Source organism: Oncorhynchus nerka, linkage group LG12, assembly GCF_034236695.1.
Source record: "Oncorhynchus nerka isolate Pitt River linkage group LG12, Oner_Uvic_2.0, whole genome shotgun sequence".
Classification (NCBI taxonomy): domain Eukaryota; kingdom Metazoa; phylum Chordata; class Actinopteri; order Salmoniformes; family Salmonidae; genus Oncorhynchus; species Oncorhynchus nerka.
Genome location: NC_088407.1, coordinates 86,582,963 through 86,607,789, shown reverse-complemented (window position 1 = coordinate 86,607,789; position 24,827 = coordinate 86,582,963). Strand labels below are relative to the sequence as shown.

The window sequence follows — 24,827 nt, the reverse complement described above, 5'->3', positions numbered from 1 at the left end:
AAGCTAATCAAAACATGATACAACCATTTAGAATGGGGCGGCAGGGTAGCCTAGTGGTTAGAGTGTAGAGGTGGCAGGTAGTCTAGTGGTTAGAGTGTAGAGGCCTAGTGGTTAGAGTGTAGAGGCGGCAGGGTAGCCTAGTGGTTAGAGTGTAGAGGCGGCAGGGTAGCGTAGTGGTTAGAGTGGAGGGGCGGCAGGGTAGCCTAGTGGTTAGAGTGTAGAGGTGGCAGGGTAGCCTAGTGGTTAGAGTGTAGAGGCCTAGTGGTTAGAGTGTAGAGGTGGCAGGGTAGCCTAGTGGTTAGAGTGTAGAGGTGGCAGGTAGCCTAGTGGTTAGAGTGTAGAGGTGGCAGGGTAGCCTAGTGGTTAGAGTGTAGGGGTGGCAGGTAGTCTAGTGGTTAGAGTGTAGAGGCCTAGTGGTTAGAGTGTAGAGGCGGCAGGGTAGCCTAGTGGTTAGAGTGTAGAGGCGGCAGGGTAGCCTAGTGGTTAGAGTGGAGGGGCGGCAGGGTAGCCTAGTGGTTAGAGTGGAGGGGCGGCAGGGTAGCCTAGTGGTTAGAGTGTAGAGGTGGCAGGGTAGCCTAGTGGTTAGAGTGTAGAGGCCTAGTGGTTAGAGTGTAGAGGTGGCAGGGTAGCCTAGTGGTTAGAGTGTAGAGGTGGCAGGTAGCCTAGTGGTTAGAGTGTAGAGGTGGCAGGGTAGCCTAGTGGTTAGAGTGTAGGGGTGGCAGGTAGTCTAGTGGTTAGAGTGTAGAGGCCTAGTGGTTAGAGTGTAGAGGCGGCAGGGTAGCCTAGTGGTTAGAGTGTAGAGGCGGCAGGGTAGCCTAGTGGTTAGAGTGTAGAGGCGGCAGGGTAGCCTAGTGGTTAGAGTGGAGGGGCGGCAGGGTAGCCTAGTGGTTAGAGTGGAGGGGCGGCAGGGTAGCCTAGTGGTTAGAGTGTAGAGGTGGCAGGGTAGCCTAGTGGTTAGAGTGTAGAGGCCTAGTGGTTAGAGTGTAGAGGCGGCAGGGTAGCCTAGTGGTTAGAGTGTAGAGGCGGCAGGTTGCAAGTTCAAACGGAAGGAAGGTTGCAAGTTCAAACCCCCGAGCTGACAAGGTTCAAATCTGTCGTTCTGCCCCTGAACAGGCAGTTAACCCACTGTTCCTAGGCCGTCATTGTAAATAAGAAGTTGTTCTTAACTGACTTGCCTAGATAAAAAATGTTATAAAACCTAGTGTTACGTCATAACTGATCCTGAGGACACGTTCTCCCTGAAAAACAAAAATCGGTAAGTTAATCAAAAGATCTAACTCCAACACTGATCTACTATTTTGAATGATATGAACCTAGGAGAAAGAGAAACTGTTTTTATATTCCACTCAGATTAGGAGCAGTGTAGATTTCTACTGGTCTGATAAGCGTCTGATTATGGTGCATCTGTGTGGGCATGTGTATTCCAGTATGTCTATTGTTTATGAGCAATAGAGTTGTAAAATTAACCATTCAAAATATTATTACTGCATTGTTGGAGCTGGGAACACAAGCATTTAGTTAGATACTGTTGGAGCTGGGAACACAAGCATTTAGTTAGATACTGTTGGAGCTGGGAACACAAGCATTTAGTTAGATACTGTTGGAGCTAGGAACACAAGCATTTAGTTAGATACTGTTGGAGCTGGGAACACAAGCATTTAGTTAGATACTGTTGGAGCTGGGAACACAAGCATTTAGTTAGATACTACTGCACTGTTGGAGCTGGGAACACAAGCATTTAGTTAGATACTGCTGCACTGTTGGAGCTAGAAACACAAGCATTTAGTTAGATACTGTTGGAGCTGGGAACACAAGCATTTAGTTAGATACTGCTGCACTGTTGGAGCCAGGAACACAAGCATTTAGTTAGATACTGCTGCACTGTTGGAGCCAGGAACACAAGCATTTAGTTAGATACTGCTGCACTGTTGGAGCCAGGAACACAAGCATTTAGTTAGATACTGCTGCACTGTTGGAGCCAGGAACACAAGCATTTAGTTAGATATTACTGCACTGTTGGAGCTGGGAACACAAGCATTTAGTTAGATACTGCTGCACTGTTGGAGCTAGAAACACAAGCATTTAGTTAGATACTGTTGGAGCTGGGAACACAAGCATTTAGTTAGATACTGTTGGAGCTAGGAACACAAGAATTTAGTTAGATACTGCTGCACTGTTGGAGCTGGGAACACAAGCATTTAGTTAGATACTGTTGGAGCTGGGAACACAAGCATTTAGTTAGATACTACTGCACTGTTGGAGCCAGGAACACAAGCATTTAGTTAGATACTGCTGCACTGTTGGAGCCAGGAACACAAGCATTTAGTTAGATACTACTGCACTGTTGGAGCTGGGAACACAAGCATTTAGTTAGATACTACTGCACTGTTGGAGCTAGAAACACAAGCATTTAGTTAGATACTGTTGGAGCTAGAAACACAAGCATTTAGTTAGATACTGCTGCACTGTTGGAGCTAGAAACACAAGCATTTAGTTAGATACTACTGTACTGTTGGAGCTGGGAATACAAGCATTTAGTTAGATACTACTGCACTGTTGGAGCCAGAAACACAAGCATTTAGTTAGATACTACTGCACTGTTGGAGCTAGGAACACAAGCATTTAGTTAGATACTACTGCACTGTTGGAGCTAGGAACACAAGCATTTAGTTAGATACTACTGCACTGTTGGAGCTGGGAACACAAGCATTTAGTTAGATACTACTGCACTGTTGGAGCTAGGAACACAAGCATTTAGTTAGATACTACTGTACTGTTGGAGCTGGGAACACAAGCATTTAGTTAGATACTACTGTACTGTTGGAGCTAGGAACACAAGCATTTAGTTAGATACTACTGCACTGTTGGAGCTAGGAACACAAGCATTTAGTTAGATACTACTGCACTGTTGGAGCTAGGAACACAAGCATTTAGTTAGATACTACTGCACTGTTGGAGCTGGGAACACAAGCATTTAGTTAGATACTACTGTACTGTTGGAGCTAGGAACACAAGCATTTAGTTACATACTACTGCACTGTTGGAGCTAGAAACACAAGCATTTAGTTAGATACTGTTGGAGCTAGGAACACAAGCATTTAGTTAGATACTACTGCACTGTTGGAGCTAGGAACACAAGCATTTAGTTAGATACTGTTGGAGCTAGAAACACAAGCATTTAGTTAGATACTGCTGCACTGTTGGAGCTGGGAACACAAGCATTTAGTTAGATACTACTGCACTGTTGGAGCTGGGAACACAAGCATTTAGTTAGATACTACTGTACTGTTGGAGCTGGGAACACAAGCATTTAGTTAGATACTGCTGCACTGTTGGAGCTGGGAACACAAGCATTTAGTTAGATACTACTGCACTGTTGGAGCTGGGAACACAAGCATTTAGTTAGATACTACTGTACTGTTGGAGCTGGGAACACAAGCATTTAGTTAGATACTACTGCACTGTTGGAGCTGGGAACACAAGCATTTAGTTAGATACTACTGTACTGTTGGAGCTAGGAACACAAGCATTTAGTTAGATACTACTGCACTGTTGGAGCTGGGAACACAAGCATTTAGTTAGATACTACTGCACTGTTGGAGCTGGGAACACAAGCATTTAGTTAGATACTACTGTACTGTTGGAGCTAGAAACACAAGCATTTAGTTAGATACTACTGGGAACACTGCATTTAGTTAGAGCTAGGAACACAAGCATTTAGTTAGATACTACTGCACTGTTGGAGCTGGGAACACAAGCATTTAGTTAGATACTACTGCACTGTTGGAGCTGGGAACACAAGCATTTAGTTAGATACTACTGTACTGTTGGAGCTAGAAACACAAGCATTTAGTTAGATACTGTTGGAGCTGGGAACACAAGCATTTAGTTAGATACTGCTGCACTGTTGGAGCCGGGAACACAAGCATTTAGTTAGATACTACTGCACTGTTGGAGCTGGGAACACAAGCATTTAGTTAGATACTACTGCACTGTTGGAGCTAGAAACACAAGCATTTAGTTAGATACTACTGCACTGTTGGAGCTGGGAACACAAGCATTTAGTTAGATACTACTGCACTGTTGGAGCTGGGAACACAAGCATTTAGTTAGATACTACTGTACTGTTGGAGCTGGGAACACAAGAATTTAGTTAGATACTGTTGGAGCTGGGAACACAAGCATTTAGTTAGATACTGTTGGAGCCGGGAACACAAGCATTTCACTACACCTGCGATAACATCTGCAGAAATATGTGTACGCAACCAATACACGTTGATTTGAAAATCCCGGTAGTTTTCCCAAAATTTACAGGATTTCCAGAAATCGTTGGAGGAATCTGGATTTCCTGCCTTTCCCCTCCTGATTATGGGAATTTTCCACATCGGCATTTCTGGAAAACCAGGACATTTTGGGGACGTTACTGGCATTTTGAAAACCTAAACACCAGTGTAAAAATCTCGTCATACTCAGAGTAGGTGTCTGATCTCAGCCTTAAAGCTGGCCAGTAGGTTTCTGATCTCAGCCTTAAAGCTGGCCAGTAGGTGTCTGATGTCAGCCTTAAAGCTGGCCAGTAGGCGTCTGATGTCAGCCTGAAAGCTGGCCAGTAGGTGTCTGATCTCAGCCTTAAAGCTGGCCAGCATGTTTCTGATCTCAGCCAGTAGGTTTCTCCTCATACTCACAGTAGGTATCTGATCTCAGCCTTGAAGCTGGCCAGTGCAGCCTGGTGGATCCCATTCTTAGTGACGAGGAGCTCGTTCTCCAGAGCCACAGTCAGCTCCCTGAGGTTCACTTTTCCCTCCAGGTCAAAATCTAAGGCCTACAGAACAGACATAACTCCGTGTCAACATATCAAGCCCTCGAAATAGGGAATAAAAAATACACTCAGGTGTAAAAAAAAAAAAAAAAAACTTCAACTCAAGTGTGAGAGTTACATTGTGTATTGGGAAGGAGACTGGACACCATTATGTTCCAAACAGAGCATTATGGGTACTGTAGTATATCATACAGACCAGGCAACGGTAAACCTCGCCCATCCAGCACTCCGTAAGAATGTACATATTTTCCCATTAATAAAAATGATATCTTAACATCCAATATATTGTAGCAATTGTTCATTTATGATCTAGTCAGGTCATTACAATCAATATATATATATTTTTTTAAACACATCAAGACTCCAAACCAAGTAAAAAAACTAAACATTTTTATACTTAAGAAAACACTCCAAGTATCTGAACAGACTCTTTCAACAGAGGTCTGATAGGCTAAAATAAAAAAACGGTGTGACCTGCAGTATCTCAGGGCTGTTCTCAATGCCTTCCTCCATCCAGGCATCCAGGACATCCTCGGCAGGAGTGGACCCTGTCCCATCATCCAGAGTGGAGAACAGACACATCCTGATGGAGCTGGTCATACAGCTGGTCCTACGGCCCGTCTCATCGAACGGCTGGCAGGATGGACAGGGACAGAAGGGAAAGGTCAAATTGTCTAATAAATATATTGACTCGGTCATTTGCGTGTTTGTTCATGAGTGACTCAAAACAAGAAATTGTAATATTATTTCCTCCACAAATCATTTTTTTTAAAGATTTTTTAAAAGTAGACAAATCCCCAAATCATGTTAACCAGAGGCAAGTGTATGTCAGGGCACAACATGGATTAGAAGGTGAGGCACGCCCTTATAAAAACATAGTTTATTATACTGCAGATCCATGGTTAAAAACAGAGTGATGTTTCGGTCAGAGAAGTTCAGAACGGAGGCTACAACATGGGAATTAGACCCGAGATGGGTTTCACTGTACCTGTGAGGAGTGTAGTCTTTTCAGCTGTCTGTAAGGTGTGGAGGCAGACGGGGTGGGGGGCTTGGCTTGGTTCAGAACCCAGGAAGTAAACGCCTGAACGCTCATGACCTCATCACCACTTAGAACCTGGAGGACATCTTCTGTCACCTGGAAACAAAAGTAAACAACCATCAGATATATTTCCCAGCGTCTACTCAAACCTCCACCCTATTCCATTATAGAGAATAGGATGCCATTTCATACCCTTGGCGCTCCACCATATTACTTCTACCTAACAGATCTGCTAACATGGAAGGGGTTTAGGGCCAAGAGGGAGGGGTTTAGAGCCAAGAGGGAGGGTTTAGGGCGGTGAGGAAGAGTTTAGGGCGGTGAGGAAGAGTTTAGGGCCAAGTTTAGGGCCAAGAGGAATGGGTTTAGGGCGGTGAGGAAGAGTTTAGGGCCAAGTTTAGGGCCAAGAGGAAGGGGTTTAGGGCCAAGAGGAAGGGGTTTAGAGCCAAGAGGAAGGGGTTTAGAGCCAAGAGGAAGGGGTTTAGAGCCAAGAGGAAGGGGTTTAGAGCCAAGAGGAAGGGGTTTAGGGCCAAGAGGAAGGGGTTTAGGGCCAAGAGGAAGGGGTTTAGGGCCAAGAGGAAGAGTTTAGGGCCAAGAGGAAGGAGTTTAGGGCCAAGAGGAAGAGTTTAGGGCCAAGAGGAATGGGTTTAGGGCCAAGAGGAATGGGTTTAGGGCCAAGAGGAAGGGGTTTAGGGCCAAGAGGGAGGGGTTTAGAGCCAAGAGGGAGGGGTTTAGAGCCAAGAGGGAGGGGTTTAGGGCGGTGAGGAAGAGTTTAGGGCGGTGAGGAAGAGTTTAGGGCCAAGTTTAGGGCCAAGAGGAATGGGTTTAGCGCGGTGAGGAAGAGTTTAGGGCCAAGTTTAGGGCCAAGAGGAAGGGGTTTAGGGCCAAGAGGAAGGGGTTTAGAGCCAAGAGGAAGGGGTTTAGAGCCAAGAGGAAGGGGTTTAGAGCCAAGAGGAAGGGGTTTAGGGCCAAGAGGAAGGGGTTTAGGGCCAAGAGGAAGGGGTTTAGGGCCAAGAGGAAGGGGTTTAGGGCCAAGAGGAAGGGGTTTAGAGCCAAGAGGAAGGGGTTTAGGGCCAAGAGGAAGGGGTTTAGAGCCAAGAGGAAGGGGTTTAGGGCGGTGAGGAAGAGTTTAGGGCCAAGAGGAAGGGGTTTAGGGCCAAGAGGAAGAGTTTAGGGCCAAGAGGAATGGGTTTAGGGCCAAGAGGAAGGGGTTTAGGGCCAAGAGGAAGGGGTTTAGGGCCAAGAGGAAGGGGTTTAGGGCCAAGAGGAAGGGGTTTAGAGCCAAGAGGAAGAGTTTAGGGCCAAGAGGAAGGGGTTTAGGGCCAAGAGGAAGGGGTTTAGGGCCAAGAGGAAGGGGTTTAGGGCCAAGAGGAAGGGGTTTAGGGCCAAGAGGAAGGGGTTTAGAGCGGTGAGGAAGGGGTTTAGGGCCAAGAGGAAGGGGTTTAGGGCCAAGAGGAAGGGGTTTAGAGCCAAGAGGAAGGGGTTTAGAGCCAAGAGGAAGGGGTTTAGAGCCAATAGGAAGGGGTTTAGAGCCAAGAGGAAGAGTTTAGGGCCAAGAGGAAGGGGTTTAGGGCCAAGAGGAAGGGGTTTAGGGCCAAGAGGAAGGGGTTTAGAGCGGCGAGGAAGAGTTTAGGGCCAAGAGGAAGGGGTTTAGGGCGGCGAGGAATGGGTTTAGGGCCAAGAGGAATGGGTTTAGGGCCAAGAGGAATGGGTTTAGGGCCAAGAGGAATGGGTTTAGGGCCAAGAGGAATGGGTTTAGGGCCAAGAGGAAGGGGTTTAGGGCCAAGAGGAAGGGGTTTAGGGCCAAGATGAAGGGGTTTAGGGCCAAGAGGAAGGGGTTTAGAGCCAAGAGGAAGAGTTTAGGGCCAAGAGGAAGGGGTTTAGGGCCAAGAGGAAGGGGTTTAGGGCCAAGAGGAAGGGGTTTAGGGCCAAGAGGAAGGGGTTTAGGGCCAAGATGAAGGGGTTTAGGGCCAAGAGAGGGCCAAGAGGAAGGGGTTTAGAGCCAAGAGGAAGGGGTTTAGAGCCAAGAGGAAGGGGTTTAGGGCCAAGAGGAAGGGGTTTAGGGCCAAGAGGAAGGGGTTTAGGGCCAAGATGAAGGGGTTTAGGGCCAAGAGAGCCCAAGAGGAAGGGGTTTAGAGCCAAGAGGAAGGGGTTTAGAGCCAAGAGGAAGGGGTTTAGAGCCAAGAGGAAGGGGTTTAGGGCCAAGAGGAAGGGTTAGGGAGTGAATTGAGACCTCCAAAGCAAAACGGGTTGAATCCCAAATGCCACCCCATTCCCCATCTAATGCACTATAAGAAATGGGGGGCCATTTTGGACACACTCTTTCCTCACCTCCAGGCCCAGGTGGTCACAGAGAGCCAGTAGCTCATGGTGGCTGGCACATCCATCCCAGGGCATAGCCAGGTCCTCACAGGCCTGTCGTAACCTCTCCTCCAGGCGATCTGACAGGGGCACTGTGGAGCCCCGCGGGGTGGAGGGGTCATCAGGGTTCCACAGGTGCAGCTGGCCTACCGACAGACAGAGATATTTTAAGATTGTTTTTACTATGGTCAGACTTGCCTTAAGACCTTGACTCCTGTAAGGAACAGAGGCCCTTGACAAAATGTCCTCCGCCTCTCTCCTATGATCAGTGTTGTGGTCAATTCTACTTGAAATTGCAATTGACCCCAAACCTGACTTTCTGGGTATCTATTGAAGATAATAAGTATCACAGCTTTCCACTCACCATCTGCCTCGTACTCGTCCGTACTGCTTTCATGAGCGTTCCAGCGCTGTGGAAGAAACATAACGTCACGCAAATGACTCATTAACTCAGAAAAAATCAACACAACTTAAAAACATCCAGACAAGACAACCCACTTTCTCATGTGCAGGTCAGGTTGAGACAAGATGGGTGGGGGTTGCAGCTGGGTGGGGTTAGGGTGTGTGTGTGTGTATAGGGGTTGGTGTGTGTGTGTGTGTGTGTGTCCAACGAAAAGGACAACAGAGCTATTGTGACGGCACGGACCCCTCTGAAGGTCAAAGGTGAGCCCAAAGATGGCGATCATATCAGAGAATTAAAGAGAGAACGATCCATGTTGACAGAGCCGATTCAAACCCTCACTTCTCCAACTGTCTCTCTCTCTTTCAGTCTTTCCTTTCAGGCATTCTATTTGTATATAAAAAGTGAGCCAACACTACCAAAAAAGACCTTAAAAATGTATAAATAGCAGGACACTTTAAAGCAAAATAAATTTAAATTGGTTGTTATAATACACATGATAAACAGAATAATAATTTCCTCGTTTCATAATTAGTGTCTGGTCCGAAGTGTGAGATGGATCACTATGCTGCGGTAACCCGTTTCCTATTGTGTTGCAGCCCAGGCCAGTACACAAGGGTCTATTGTCTGGGAGGGAACCACAGTGATGGAATTGAGAACAGATGGGTCTCTACAACTCTTTATTCTATCACTGGGGGGGGGTCATTGTTCCTCTGTCAGAACCCCCCCAAAAAAACTCCCAAATCAGGCAGAGCCCCCTGACCCGTCCTCTGGTGCACCAGGCTGGAGGATGGAGAGTGTTCAATAGAACCCAGGCTGTGTTTCCCGAAAGGCACCCTATTTCCTGTCAAATAAAACTTTATTAGTCACACGCGCCGAAAACAACAAGTGTAGACCTTACCGTGAAACTTACTTTACATGTCCTTAACAGTGCAGAAAGAGTTAAGAAAATATTTACAAAATAAAAAATATAAAAAAATAATAATAAAATAACACGAACGAAGCTATATACAGGGTATTACGGTACAGAGTCAATGTGGAGGCTATATACAGGGTATTACGGTAGAGAGTCAATGTGGAGGCTATATACAGGGTATTACGGTACAGAGTCAATGTGGAGACTATATACAGGGTATTACGGTACAGAGTCAATGTGGAGGCTATATACAGGGTATTACGGTACAGAGTCAATGTGGAGACTATATACAGGGTATTACGGTACAGAGTCAATGTGGAGGCTATATACAGGGTATTATGATACAGAGTCAATGTGGAGGCTATATACAGGGTATTACGGTACAGAGTCAATGTGGAGGCTATATACAGGGTATTACGGTACAGAGTCAATGTGGAGGCTATATACAGGGTATTACGGTACAGAGTCAATGTGGAGGCTATATACAGGGTATTACGGTAGAGTCAATGTGGAGGCTATATACAGGGTATTACGGTACAGAGTCAATGTGGAGGCTATATACAGGGTATTACGGTACAGAGTCAATGTGGAGGCTATATACAGGGTATTACGGTACAGAGTCAATGTGGAGGCTATATACAGGGTATTACGGTACAGAGTCAATGTGGAGGCTATATACAGGGTATTACGGTACAGAGTCAATGTGGAGGCTATATACAGGGTATTACGGTACAGAGTCAATGTGGAGGCTATATACAGGGTATTACGGTACAGAGTCAATGTGGAGGCTATATACAGGGTATTACGGTACAGAGTCAATGTGGAGGCTATATACAGGGTATTACGGTACAGAGTCAATGTGGAGGCTATATACAGGGTATTACGGTACAGAGTCAATGTGGAGGCTATATACAGGGTATTACGGTACAGAGTCAATGTGGAGGCTATATACAGGGTATTACGGTACAGAGTCAATGTGGAGGCTATATACAGGGTATTACGGTACAGAGTCAATGTGGAGGCTATATACAGGGTGTTACGGTACAGAATCTGGGTAGCCATTTGATTAGGTGTTCAGGAGTCTTATGGCTTGGGGGTAGAAGCTGTTAAGAAGCCTTTTGGACCTAGACTTGGCGCTTCGGTACCGCTTGTCGTGCGGTAGCAGAGAGAACAGTCTATGACGAAGGGTGGCTGGAGACTGGCAATTTATTTCCTCTGACGTCACCTGGTAGAGGTCCTGGGTGGCAGGAAGCTTGGCACCAGGGATTTACTGGGCCGTACGCACTACCCTCTGTAGTGCCTTGCGGGCAGAGGCCCGAGCAGTTGTCATACCAGGCAGTGATGCTCTCGATGGTGCAGCTATGGAACTTTTTGAGGATCTGAGGGCCCATACCAAATCTTTTCAGTCTTGAAGGCTCATGACTGTCTTGGTGTGTTTGGACCATGATAGTTCGTGGACACCAACTTGAAGCTCTCAACCCGCGCCACTACAGCCCCATCGATGAGAATGGGGGCGTGCTGGGTCCTCCTTTTCCTGTAGTCCACGATCAGCTCCTTTGTCCTGATCACATTGAGGGACAGGTTGTTGTCCTGGCACCACACTGCCAGGTCTCTGACCTCCTCCCTATAGGCTGTCTCATCATTGTCAGTGATCAGGCCTACGACTGTTGAGTCGTTAGCAAACTTGATGGTGTTGGAGTTGTGTTTAGCCACGCAGTCATGGGTGAACAGGGAGTACAGGAGGGGACTAAGCACGCACCCCTGGGGAGCTCCAATGTTGAGGATCAGTGTGGCAGATGTGTTGCTGAACAGGGAGTACACAGGAGGGGACTACGCACATGTGTTGAGGATCAGCGTGGTAGATGTGTTGTTGCCTATCCTTACCACCTGGGGGTGCCAAGTCCAGGATCCAGTTTCAGAGGGAGGGGCTTAGTCCCAGGGTCATTAGCTTAGTGATGAGCTTTGAGGGCACTATGGTGTTGAACGTTGAGCTGTAACCAATGAACAGCATTCTCACGTAGGTGTTCCCTTTGTCCAGGTGGGAAAGGGCAGTGTGGAGTGCAATAGAGATTGCGTCATCTGTGGATCTGTTGGGGCGGTATGCAAATTGGAGTGGGTCTAAGGGTTTCTGGGATGATGGTGTTGATGTGAGCCATGACCAGCCTTTCAAAGCACTTCATGGCTACAGACGTGAGTGCAACAGGTCTGAAGTCATTTAGGCAGGTTACCTTAGTGTTCTTGGGCACAGGCACTATGGTGGTCATGTAGGTATTACAGACTCAGACAGGGAGAGGTTGAAAATGTCAGTGAAGACACTTGCCAGTTGGTCAGCGCATGCTCGCAGTACACGTCCTGGTAATTAGTCTGGCCCTGCGGCCTTGTGAATGTTGACCTGTTCAAAGGTCTTATAATCGGCTGTCAATCTCAATTGGCAAGTTTTTACCTCATGTTTCCTCGGTACGGTGGAGTCATGGTCCTCTGGCTCCTGCTGCCCTGTAGCCTCTGAGCTCACCACCTCTGAGAAGTCTGCGATAGTCTCCATGAACTCTGGAGTAGAGCGCCGGCCATAGCGTTTACTACCCCGCACAAACTTAGCTTGGACTGGTGAGTCTGTTGAGAAGGAGAAGATGAATAAAATCAAAATGATAAAATGTCAAAAAACCTAGCGATTATCACTTCTCCAGAAGTAATCCAATAATTTGCGCTCAGTTGGAACGAAAATCCTGATTGGAAAACTGAGCAGTGTTAATTTTGACAGCTATTTTATACTTTGTTTTAAACTTTAATCTGAGTCAGTTAATAACTAAACTATCAGTTGACAAAAATACTGGACAATTTTTGTTTAAGTCATTTTAGTCAGTGCAATTTTTCCCTTACTTTCATCACGTGTTCCTTTAGATTGCCTTGCCCAACTAGGCCTGCTATCCCCTCATATACCATGGACATGAATTAATTAACCATATAGGATAGAAAACCTACAGCTTAAACAATTTAGCTCTGATTTTCTCCTCATCAGAACTGTGTGTGTGTGTGTGTAACAAAATAACCGGAATTAGAAACAACTGAAGTGTCCCGGCATCAGTTTAAAAAAAAAAAGAGAGACGAGTGATTGAAGTGACCAGGAGCTGTGTGTGCGGGAGAGAGCGCCAGATGAACCCAACCGCAGCGCAACAGAAAGACGTAAAACATTATTTTTAAACGGCCAATGAGGATGAAATATTCTGCATGCATGCTTATGATTGGACAAAACAGATTTTTTTTAAAGGCACTTCATGTCAAATTGAACGTCCATTAGTCTCATGTAGATTATTCAAACTAACATGTAATTTGTTTTTTTCTACAACGTCTCGTTATCGTTGATAGTTTGTCAGGAAAAATAGGTAGTTGAAAAGTATTTTGTCAGAGTTAATATTGAGGAAATTAACACCGAAACCCGAGGTGAATGTTTTCACTTTCATTCAGACACCAACTGTGACTCATCAGAACACATTAGCTCAATGGACAGGAATTTGAAGCGCAGTCATATTTTTAAAAAAGGTAGAGTGATTACCTGGTCCAAAACGTTGACAAGGACTGACTGATCTCACTCTTTGGCACTGACAGTGCCTTCAGAAAGTAGTCACACCCCTTGACTTTTTCCCCACGTTGTTCTTTTAAGGTGTCACACAATACCCCATAATGTCAAAGTGGAAGCATATTTTTCAATTTTTACAAACTCATTAAAAATGAAAAGCTGAAATGTCTTGAGTCAATAAGTATTCAAGCCTAAATACGTTCAGGGGTAAACCTTTGCTGAACCAGTCAAATATATAATAATAGTGATTTTTGAGTGAATACCTCATCTCTGTGACCCCACACATACAATTATCGATAAGGTCCCTCATCTCTGTACCCCACACATACAATTATCTGTAAGGTCCCTCATCTCTGTGACCCCACACATACAATTATCGATAAGGTCCCTCATCTCTGTACCCCACACATACAATTATCTGTCAGGTCCCTCATCTCTGTGACCCCACACATACAATTATCTGTAAGGTCCCTCATCTCTGTGACCCCACACATACAATTATCTGTAAGGTCCCTCATCTCTGTACCACACACATACAATTATCTGTAAGGTCCCTCATCTCTGTGACCCCACACATACAATTATCTGTAAGGTCCCTCATCTCTGTGACCACACACATACAATTATCTGTAAGGTCCCTCAGTCAAGCAGTGAAATTCAAACACAGATTCAACCACACAGACCAGGGAGGTTTTCCAATGACTTAGTCAGTTGGTAGTTTATGACCCCATGATGCATTTGGCTATTGTGCCTCAGTTTGTTGGGTCTACTACTAGTCCAACGCTCTAACCACTAGGCTAACCTGCTGGTTACTAGTCCAACGCTCTAACCACTAGGCTACCTGCTGGTTACTAGTCCAACGCTCTAACCACTAGGCTACCTGCTGGTTACTAGTCCAACGCTCTAACCACTAGGCTAACCTGCTGGTTACTAGTCCAACGCTCTAACCACTAGGCTACCTGCTGGTTACTAGTCCAACGCTCTAACCACTAGGCTAACTGCTGGTTACTAGTCCAACGCTCTAACCACTAGTCTAACTGCTGGTTACTAGTCCAACGCTCTAACCACTAGGCTACCTGCTGGTTACTAGTCCAACGCTCTAACCACTAGGCTAACTGCTGGTTACTAGTCCAACGCTCTAACCACTAGGCTACCTGCTGGTTACTAGTCCAACGCTCTAACCACTAGGCTACCTGCTGGTTACTAGTCCAACACTAACCACTAGGCTACCTGCTGGTTACTAGTCCAACACTAACCACTAGGCTACCTGCTGGTTACTAGTCCAACACTAACCACTAGGCTACCTGCTGGTTACTAGTCCAACGCTCTAACCACTAGGCTACCTGCTGGTTACTAGTCCAACGCTCTAACCACTAGGCTACCTGCTGGTTACTAGTCCAACGCTAACCACTAGGCTACCTGCTGGTTACTAGTCCAACACTAACCACTAGGCTACCTGCTGGTTACTAGTCCAACACTAACCACTAGGCTACCTGCTGGTTACTAGTCCAACACTCTAACCACTAGTCTACCTGCTGGTTACTAGTCCAACGCTCTAACCACTAGGCTACCTGCTGGTTACTAGTCCAACGCTCTAACCACTAGGCTACCTGCTGGTTACTAGTCCAACGCTCTAACCACTAGGCTACCTGCTGGTTACTAGTCCAACGCTCTAACCACTAGGCTACCTGCTGGTTACTAGTCCAACGCTCTAACCACTAGGCTACCTGCTGGTTACTAGTCCAACGCTCTAACCACTAGGCTACCTGCCGCCCCCGTCTAGCTGGCATGGCAAGTATTGTAAATAGTGTTCATTGCACTGCTACTCTTTACAGAAATACAACCATCTGTAATCAAATTGGATTGGTAACCTCGCTCCTCAGCTTGAAATGCCTCCACCCGAGGCGGCGCCCTCGAAGTAGTAGCTTATCTAGCTAAGACATTAGGGGGGGGCATGTATTTGGGAGACAGGAGGTGAATAACAGTAAAGGTTTATGAGCGAGGAAGCTATACTGTTGATCATTGACGTCGGTCACTTTTCACTCCTTCCTTACCCGGCTGTGGTGGTGCACATGTTGTCTCCTGACTGGACGTTGCTACTGCTGTCGTCGTTGACAACACCAGAATTAAAGCATTCTTGAACTGGTCAAAATCAACCTGAAACACAAATACACACACCCGCAATGAAATGAATGTAAGGACTACTAGTAGCAATGTCATAAGGGTCAAATCCTAAACGTCCACTTCAGTGGTTGAGTATGACTTAGTGGTGATGTCACTGACTATGTGAACATGTGACATCAGAGGAAGGTAAGATGAATCCCTAATGGCAACAAGATGGATGCTCAACAAGTAGAAACTTTACTCAGATAATAAATTAATGGTCTGGAATATTCCTAACATTGAATTGAATCCTGGATGACATGTCTCGGGGGGGGACAAGGGAGGACACACGTCTGAAGCAGCAGCTGCTGACCCTGTGCCAATAGATATGGAGATTCTCTTTGTGTTCCGTTGCTGGGCAGATGACTGCTGGCTAAGGTCGGGGTTCCCTTCCTGGTCCTTTATTGTTTTTTGGGGGGACACACACACACACACACACACACACACCTGGTCCTTTATTGTTGGGGGGAACACCTGGTCCTTTATTGTTGGGGGGAACACCCTGGTCCTTTATTGTTGGGGGGGGGATACCCTGGTCCTTTATTGTTGGGGGGGATACCCTGGTCCTTTATTGTTGGGGGCGAATACCCTGGTCCTTTATTGTTGGGGGCGAATACCCTGGTCCTTTATTGTTGGGGGGGGCGAATACCCTGGTCCTTTATTGTTGGGGGGAAATACCCTGGTCCTTTATTGTTGGGGGGGAAATACCCTGGTCCTTTATTGTTGGGGGGAAATACCCTGGTCCTTTATTGTTGGGGGCGAATACCCTGGTCCTTTATTTTTTTTGGGGGAAATACCCTGGTCCTTTATTGTTGGGGGGGGGGTCCTTTATTGTTGGGGGAATACCTGGTCCTTTATTGTTGGGGGAAATACCCTGGTCCTTTATTGTTGGGGGAAATACCTGGTCCTTTATTGTTGGGGGGAAATACCCTGGTCCTTTATTGTTGGGGGAAATACCCTGGTCCTTTATTGTTGGGGGGAAATACCCTGGTCCTTTATTGTTGGGGTGGGGGGGGAATACCCTGGTCCTTTATTGTTGGGGGGGGGAATACCCTGGTCCTTTATTGTTGGGGGGGGGAATACCTGGTCCTTTATTGTTGGGGGGGGGGGGAATACCCTGGTCCTTTATTGTTGGGGGGGGAATACCCTGGTCCTTTATTGTTGGGGGGAATACCCTGGTCCTTTATTGTTGGGGGAATACCCTGGTCCTTTATTGTTGGGGGGGGAATACCCTGGTCCTTTATTGTTGGGGGAATACCCTGGTCCTTTATTGTTGGGGGGAATACCCTGGTCCTTTATTGTTGGGGGAATACCCTGGTCCTTTATTGTTGGGGGGAATACCCTGGTCCTTTATTGTTGGGGGGAATACCCTGGTCCTTTATTGTTGGGGGGATACCCTGGTCCTTTATTGTTGGGGGGGAATACCCTGGTCCTTTATTGTTGGGGGGGATACCCTGGTCCTTTATTGTTGGGGGGATACCCTGGTCCTTTATTGTTGGGGGATACCCTGGTCCTTTATTGTTGGGGGGATACCCTGGTCCTTTATTGTTGGGGGAATACCCTGGTCCTTTATTGTTGGGGGGGAATACCCTGGTCCTTTATTGTTGGGGGGAATACCTGGTCCTTTATTGTTGGGGGGGGAATACCCTGGTCCTTTATTGTTGGGGGATACCCTGGTCCTTTATTGTTGGGGGAATACCTGGTCCTTTATTGGGGGGGAATACCCTGGTCCTTATTGGGGGGGGAATACCCTGGTCCTTTATTGTTGGGGGGATACCCTGGTCCTTTATTGTTGGGGGGGAATACCCTGGTCCTTTATTGTTGGGGGGATACCCTGGTCCTTTATTGTTGGGGGGGAATACCCTGGTCCTTTATTGTTGGGGGGGGGATACCCTGGTCCTTTATTGTTGGGGGGGGATACCTGGTCCTTTATTGTTGGGGGGGGGGGATACCCTGGTCCTTTATTGTTGGGGGATACCCTGGTCCTTTATTGTTGGGGGGAGGGGGAATACCCTGGTCCTTTATTGTTGGGGGAGGGGGAATATCCTGGTCCTTTATTGTTGGGGGGAATACCCTGGTCCTTTATTGATTTGGGGGGGAGGGGGGGGGGAATACCCTGGTCCTTTATTGTTGGGGGGAATACCCTGGTCCTTTATTGTTGGGGGGAATACCCTGGTCCTTTATTGTTGGGGGGGGGATACCTGGTCCTTTATTGTTGGGGGGGGATACCTGGTCCTTTATTGTTGGGGGAGGGGGAATACCCTGGTCCTTTATTGTTGGGGGGAGGGGGGATACCCTGGTCCTTTATTGTTGGGGGGAGGGGGGATACCCTGGTCCTTTATTGTTGGGGGAATACCTGGTCCTTTATTGTTGGGGGAATACCCTGGTCCTTTATTGTTGGGGGGAGGGGAATACCCTGGTCCTTTATTGTTGGGGGGGGGAATACCCTGGTCCTTTATTGTTGGGGGGGAATACCCTGGTCCTTTATTGTTGGGGGATACCCTGGTCCTTTATTGTTGGGGGGGGGGATACCCTGGTCCTTTATTGTTGGGGGGATACCCTGGTCCTTTATTGTTGGGGGGAATACCTGGTCCTTTATTGTTGGGGGATACCCTGGTCCTTTATTGTTGGGGGGGGTCCTTTATTGTTGGGAATACCCTGGTCCTTTATTGTTGGGGGGGGGGGGAATACCTGGTCCTTTATTGTTGGGGGGAATACCCTGGTCCTTTATTGTTGGGGGGGGAATACCCTGGTCCTTTATTGTTGGGGGGGGAATACCCTGGTCCTTTATTGTTGGGGGGAATACCCTGGTCCTTTATTGTTGGGGGGGGGGATACCCTGGTCCTTTATTGTTGGGGGATACCCTGGTCCTTTATTGATTTGGGGGGGGGGGAATACCCTGGTCCTTTATTGATTTGGGGGGGAGGGGGGGAATACCCTGGTCCTTTATTGTTTTGGGTCGGTGGTTGTGAGTAATGTAGGTTTATTTTGATGGATCCACCCACAGATCCATAGAAACTTCTGGGTTTGAAGGCCAGATGTTGTTGAGCCGATACAGTACATGCAGTAAAGTACCATTCAAATAACTGGAGGAATAATCATGTTGGCTTGTTTTATTTTGATCAGACATGAAGAATATGAGATAACAAAAAACGCACTAAAAAGACATTTAGATTTAAAGGCCCAGTGTCGTCAAAAACTTGATTTTCCTGTGTTTTGTTTGTATGTATGTATTTCCACACTATGACGTTGGAATAACAAGACAATAACAGCTATTTTTTCCCCCATCCCCACTCCTAGACAAGCTAGCAAATGTATTGTTTGAAAAATGTATCTTTGCTAAGATTGAAAACAATCTAAAATCACAGTAAAGTATTTCATTGTTACCCAGAAATAAAAAACAGCTGTATGAGATATTGGCCTTCTTACTTCAGCCTTAAAGCAAGAGGGCCATTTTCCTCATTAAGCACCCTCTCAAACTGACACACTTCAATTGAGAATGTTGATTGGCCTGGTTGTCATGACAACAGACACCTGTGATGAGGAGGTCAATGATAGGGTCTAATTTCTAAAACAGGACAGCTAAAGCACAAGGAGACTGGACCTGGCTGGCTGGTTGGCTGGCTCCCTGGCTCCCTGGCTGGCTGGCTCCCTAGCTAGCTGGCTGGCTGGCTCCCTAGCTAGCTGGCTGGCTGGCTGGCTGGCTGGCTCCCTAGCTAGCTAGCTGGCTGGCTCCCTCCCTAGCTGGCTCCCTAGCTAGCTGGCTGGCTCCCTGGCTGGCTCCCTAGCTAGCTGGCTGGCTGGCTCCCTGGCTGGCTCCCTAGCTAGCTGGCTGGCTCCCTAGCTAGCTGGCTGGCTCCCTAGCTAGCTGGCTGGCTGGCTCCCTGGCTAGCTGGCTGGCTGGCTCCCTGGCTGGCTGAACAAAGACCTGAGAGCTGGAGGCTGCATAAAGAGTTAAAAGCTGCTCTCTGACGACAGAATAGAGCCTGTATCCCACTAAAAACACAATAGATAAATAAAACTAATTAATATGCCCACTGTACTTTAGGCTTGTGATTCTACAGAGTCTAAGGAAAAGAAACACTGTGTCGACCTCACTCTCCATCCAACAGGTAGATTACCCTGAGCTGTGGCTGGTGCAGGGGGCTGACCCTGCCAGTAAAACACTAAACTTAAGGCTGAGAATATCCAGAGTTCCCAGGTTCTGTTCATGAGTGAACACAATAGCGTTTCTTATTGGACACTTCGTGGTAGTACCTCCTTGTTTCAGTCCGTTTTCTTCAGTTTGGTGCCTAATGAACAGGCCCAGGTGTAGGGGCTTACCCTGTAAGTGAGTGGGTCCTGGTTCTGCAGCAGGGCATGTAGCAGTGTTGGGGTGGCATCCTCCAGGTGCAGGGCCTGGCACAGGCTGGATAGCTCCTCGGGGCACAGCAACCCGGCTCCACTGGTGTCGAAAGTCTCAAATACCTCCTTCAGACGCTCCTCGTACTGATCCTGCTGGCCGTCATCCATCCCATAGGACAGCACCCTGCCCTGGACAGACAGGTAAAGATAGAGACAGGGTTAGGACAGACAGCACCCTGCCCTGGACAGACAGGTAAAGATAGAGACAGGGTTAGAACAGACAGCACCCTGCCCTGGACAGACAGGTAAAGATAGAGACAGGGTTAGGACAGACAGCACCCTGCCCTGGACAGACAGGTAAAGATAGAGACAGGGTTAGAACAGACAGCACCCTGCCCTGGACAGACAGGTAAAGATAGAGACAGGGTTAGGACAGACAGCACCCTGCCCTGGACAGACAGGTAAAGATAGAGACAGGGTTAGAACAGACAGCACCCTGCCCTGGACAGACAGGTAAAGATAGAGACAGGGTTAGAACAGACAGCACCCTGTCCTGGACACAAAGACTGCTACTACGTTGATCTTATTTCCAGACGACCAGGGCTGTTCCAAACAGCAGATCCCCCTCCACCAGGACTAAACAGAACCCCCCCCCACCAGGACTAAACAGAACCCCCCCACCAGGACTAAACAGAACCCCCTCCCCTCCACCAAGTCCAAACAGAACCTCCCCTCCACCAGGACTAAACAGAACCCCCCCACCAAGTCCAAACAGAACCTCCCCTCCACCAGGACTAAACAGAACCCCCTCCACCAAGTCCAAACAGAACCTCCCTCCACCAGGACTAAACAGAACCCCCTCCCCTCCACCAAGTCCAAACAGAACCTCCCCTCCACCAGGACTAAACAGACCCCCACCAGGACCAGACCAGGACTAAACAGAACCCCCCCAAGTCCAAACATAACCTCCCCTCCACCAGGACTAAACAGAACCCCCCCTCCACCAGGACTAAACAGAACCCCCCCCTCCACCAGATGGATGTTGATCTACACAGCGTCATCATGTGATGACAAAATGGATGACAAAACCAGGGCTGCAACCCAAATTACATCCTGTTCAATACACAAGTACATCTATTTTTTGCATATTTAGTGAATATTGCCTGCTAACATTTTTATTTTTATTTTAACTAGGGAAATTGTGTCACTTCTCTTGCGTTCATTGCAAGCAGAGTAAGGGTATATGCAACAGTTTGGGCCGCCTGGCTCGTTGCGAACTAATTTGCCAGAATTTTCCGTAATTATTACATTTATTTTATTTGACCTTTATTTAACCTTTATTTTAACCAGGCAAGTCAGTTAAGAACAAATTCTTATTTTCAATAACGGCCTAGGAACAGTGGGTTAACTGCCTGTTCAGGGGCAGAACGACAGATTTGTACATTGTCAGCTCGGGGGTTTGAACTTGCAACCTTCCGGTTACTAGTCCAACGCTCTAACCGCTAGGCTACCCTGCCCTGGTTGTACAATGTAACAGCAATATTTAAACTTAGGGATGCCACCCGTAAGATAAAATACTGAATGGTTCCGTATTTCACTGAAATAAACGTTTTGTTTTCGAAATGAAAGTTTTCGGATTCGACCATAATGACCAAAGGCTCGTATTTCTGTGTTTATTATATTATATTTAAGTCTATGATTTGATAGAGCAGTCTGAGCGGTGGTAGGCAGCAGCAGGCTCGTAAGAATTCATTCAAACAGCACTTTCCTGCGTATGCCAGCAGCTCTTCGCTGTGCTTCAAGCATCGACTTCAAGTCTATCAACTCCCGAGATTAGGCTGGTGTAACCGATGTGAAATGGCTAGCTAGTTAGCGGGGTGGCGCTAATAGCATTTCAAACGTCCCTCGCTCTGAGACTTGGAGTGGTTGTTCCCCTTGCTCTGCATGGGTAACGCTGCTTTGAGGGTGGCTGTTGTCGATGTGTTGCTGGTTCGAGCCCAGGTAGGGGCGAGGAGAGGGACAGAAGATATACTGTTACACTGGCAATACTAAAGTGCCTATAAGAACATCCAATAGTCAAAGGTTAATGAAATACAAATGGTATAGAGGGAAATAGTCCTATAATAACTACAACCTAAAACTTCTTACCTGGGAATATTGAAGACTCATGTTAAAAGGAACCACCAGCTTTCATATGTTCTCATGTTCTGAGCACTGGATGTCATAAGGTGAATGCACCAATTTGTAAGTCGCTCTGGATAAGAGCGTCTGCTAAATGACTTAAATGTTAAATGTAAATGTAAGGAACTGAAACGTTAGCTTTCTTACATAGCACATATTGCACTTTTACTTTCTTCTCCAACACTTTGTTTTTGCATTTATTTAAACCAAATTGAACACGTTTCATTATTTATTTGAGGCTAAATTGATTTTCATTTATGTATTATATTAAGTAAAAATAAGTGTTCATTCAGTATTGTTATAATTATCATGATTACAAATAAATAAATAAATTGGCCGATTAATCGGTATCGCCGTTGAAAAATCATAGTCTGTCGACCTCTAGTACAAACCATTACGATCACCTTCCTAATATTGAGTTTGGCCTCAGAACAGCCTCAATTCAGCCTTATGTTAATCCAAGATGGCGTAGCAGTAGTTGTCCTGTCGTATCGTCTCTCTGTAAATATTGTCTCTTTTTCGTTTTAGATATTTTTTTCTTCGCATATCCTTAAAACATTTTGCTAAACCTAAGCTTCCAAATACTCTTCTGCAACCCGCCAATGTAGCTACTTTCCTAACGTAGTTATATTTACTTCGGAACCGGACACTCTCAACTGAAGCTAGCCAGCTAACTACCAGCTATGCTAGCGACCATCAACTAACCTTTAGCTTGGAAAGCTCTCGCCTGTTCGAACAACGCGACGCTAGAGCGACGCTAACCAGAGCATAACGGACCTAATTTATTTTTTTATTTTTTTACCCCCGGATTCCCACCACAAACGGAACATCCTTCAGCTGGATCCTCGCAACTAGCCATCGAGTGTAACAGCAACCCTGGTTGATTACTCCTGGCTAGCGTTTCCACCCACGTAGCTTGAAGCTAGCCCGGCCAGAGCTCCTAGCATACTCCTGGGCTACAATACCTTGACTACGACCGGTCTATCGATATCACCGCTTGAAGAGGAATAAACAGACTCACCCCATCGCGACGTCCTCCAAAGGCTAACTCTCTAGCCCTCGCTATCTCCTTGCTTGCTAGTTCGGCACGCTAACTGCTAGCTTGTTTAGCCCAGGTCCGCTAACTACTACCTTGTTTACCCTGGCCTGCTAATCTGTTAGCTTGTTAGCACAGGCCTGCTAACCGTCCCGCCGCGTCCCAAAAACGCAGTGGCCCATATGTACTCTATCTCTTCCCGATTTACAAAAAAAAAACATTGTTTATACCTTCCGGAAACTTGCCTCACCCAATGTGATACGGAATCGCTATTATCTTTATTTTTAGAACACACTCAAGAACCTCCAGAAGCTAACCAGCTAGCTAGCTACAAGCTATTTAGTCATTGTTAGTTTTCTTAACCTGGATAACACTCGCCAGCCCAGCCCCCCTGCCCCATCCACCGCTGCCCCCTGGACTCTGATCACTTGGCTACATAGCTGATGCACGCTGGACTGTCCATTACCACGGTACTCCATTCTGCTTGTTTGTTTTATCTGTCGGCCGAGTTGCCTAGTCAATGCCATCTCACCTGCTGTTGTTACGCTAGCTGATTAGCTGTTGTCTCACCCACTGTTTTAGCTAGCTTTCCCAATTCAACACCTGTGTTCACTGTATGCATCGCTGTATGTCTCTCTCAAATGTCAATATGCCTTGTATACTATTGCTCAGGTTAGTTATCATTGTTTTAGTTCACAATGGAGCCCCTAGTCCTATTCCTCACACCCCTGATACCTCCTTTGTCCCACCTCCCACATATGCGGTGACCTCACCCATTACAACCAGCATGTCCAGAGATAAAACCTCTCTCATCATCACCCAGTGCCTGGGCTTACCTCCGCCGTACCCGCATCCCACCATACCCCTGTCTGTGCATTATGCCCTGAATATATTCTACCATGCCCAGAAACCTGCTCCTCTTATTCTCTGTCCCCAACGCTCTAGGCGACCAGTTTTGATAGCCCTTAGCCGCACCCTCATACTACTCCTTCTCTGTTCCGCGGGTGATGTGGAGGTAAACCCGGGCCCCAGGCACCCTCATTTGTTGACTTCTGTGATCGAAAAAGCCTTGGTTTCATGCATGTCAACATTAGAAGCCTCCTCCCTAAGTTTGTTTTACTCACTGCTTTAGCACACTCTGCTAACCCTGATGTCCTTGCCGTGTCTGAATCCTGGCTCAGGAAGGCCACCAAAAATTCAGAGATTTCCATACCCAACTATAACATCTTCCGTCAAGATAGAACTGCCAAAGGGGGAGGAGTTGCAGTCTATTGCAGAGATAGCCTGCAAAGTAATATCATACTTTCCAGGTCCATACCCAAACAGTTCGAGCTACTAATTCTGAAAATTACTCTCTCCAGAAATAAGTCTCTCACTGTTGCCGCCTGCTACCGACCCCCCTCAGCTCCCAGCTGTGCCCTGGACACCATTTGTGAATTGATTGCCCCCCATCTAGCTTCTGAGTTTGTTCTGTTAGGTGACCTAAACTGGGATATGCTTAACACCCCGGCAGTCCTACAATCTAAGCTAGATGCCCTCAATCTCACACAAATCATCAAGGAACCCACCAGGTACAACCCTAACTCTGTAAGCAAGGGCACCCTCATAGACGTCATCCTGACCAACTGGCCCTCCAAATACACCTCCGCTGTCTTCAACCAGGATCTCAGCGACCACTGCCTCATTGCCTGTATCCGCTACGGAGCCGCAGTCAAACGACCACCCCTCATCACTGTCAAACGCTCCCTAAAACACTTCTGTGAGCAGGCCTTTCTAATCGACCTGGCCCGGGTATCCTGGAAGGACATTGACCTCATCCCGTCTGTTGAGGATGCCTGGTCATTCTTTAAGAGTAACTTCCTTACCATATTAGATAAGCATGCTCCGTTCAAAAAATGCAGAACTAAGAACAGATACAGCCCTTGGTTCACTCCAGACCTGACTGCCCTCGACCAGCACAAAAACATCCTGTGGCGGACTGCAATAGCATCGAACAGTCC

At 47.0% G+C, this 24,827-nt stretch overlaps 1 protein-coding gene across 1 annotated transcript in view; it reads right to left on the bottom strand.

Annotated features, from left to right (window-relative positions):
* The window catches only part of LOC115138853 (ninein-like), a 100,040-nt gene that overhangs the window by 51,610 nt on the left and 23,603 nt on the right, over nt 1–24,827 (bottom strand). The window contains 8 exon segments of the mRNA XM_065025907.1: nt 4,683–4,819; nt 5,291–5,449; nt 5,805–5,951; nt 8,184–8,359; nt 8,578–8,623; nt 11,973–12,139; nt 15,158–15,260; nt 19,590–19,799. Of these exon segments, the coding sequence (XP_064881979.1) occupies nt 4,683–4,819; nt 5,291–5,449; nt 5,805–5,951; nt 8,184–8,359; nt 8,578–8,623; nt 11,973–12,139; nt 15,158–15,260; nt 19,590–19,778 (1,124 nt within the window). The 5' untranslated portion in view covers nt 19,779–19,799.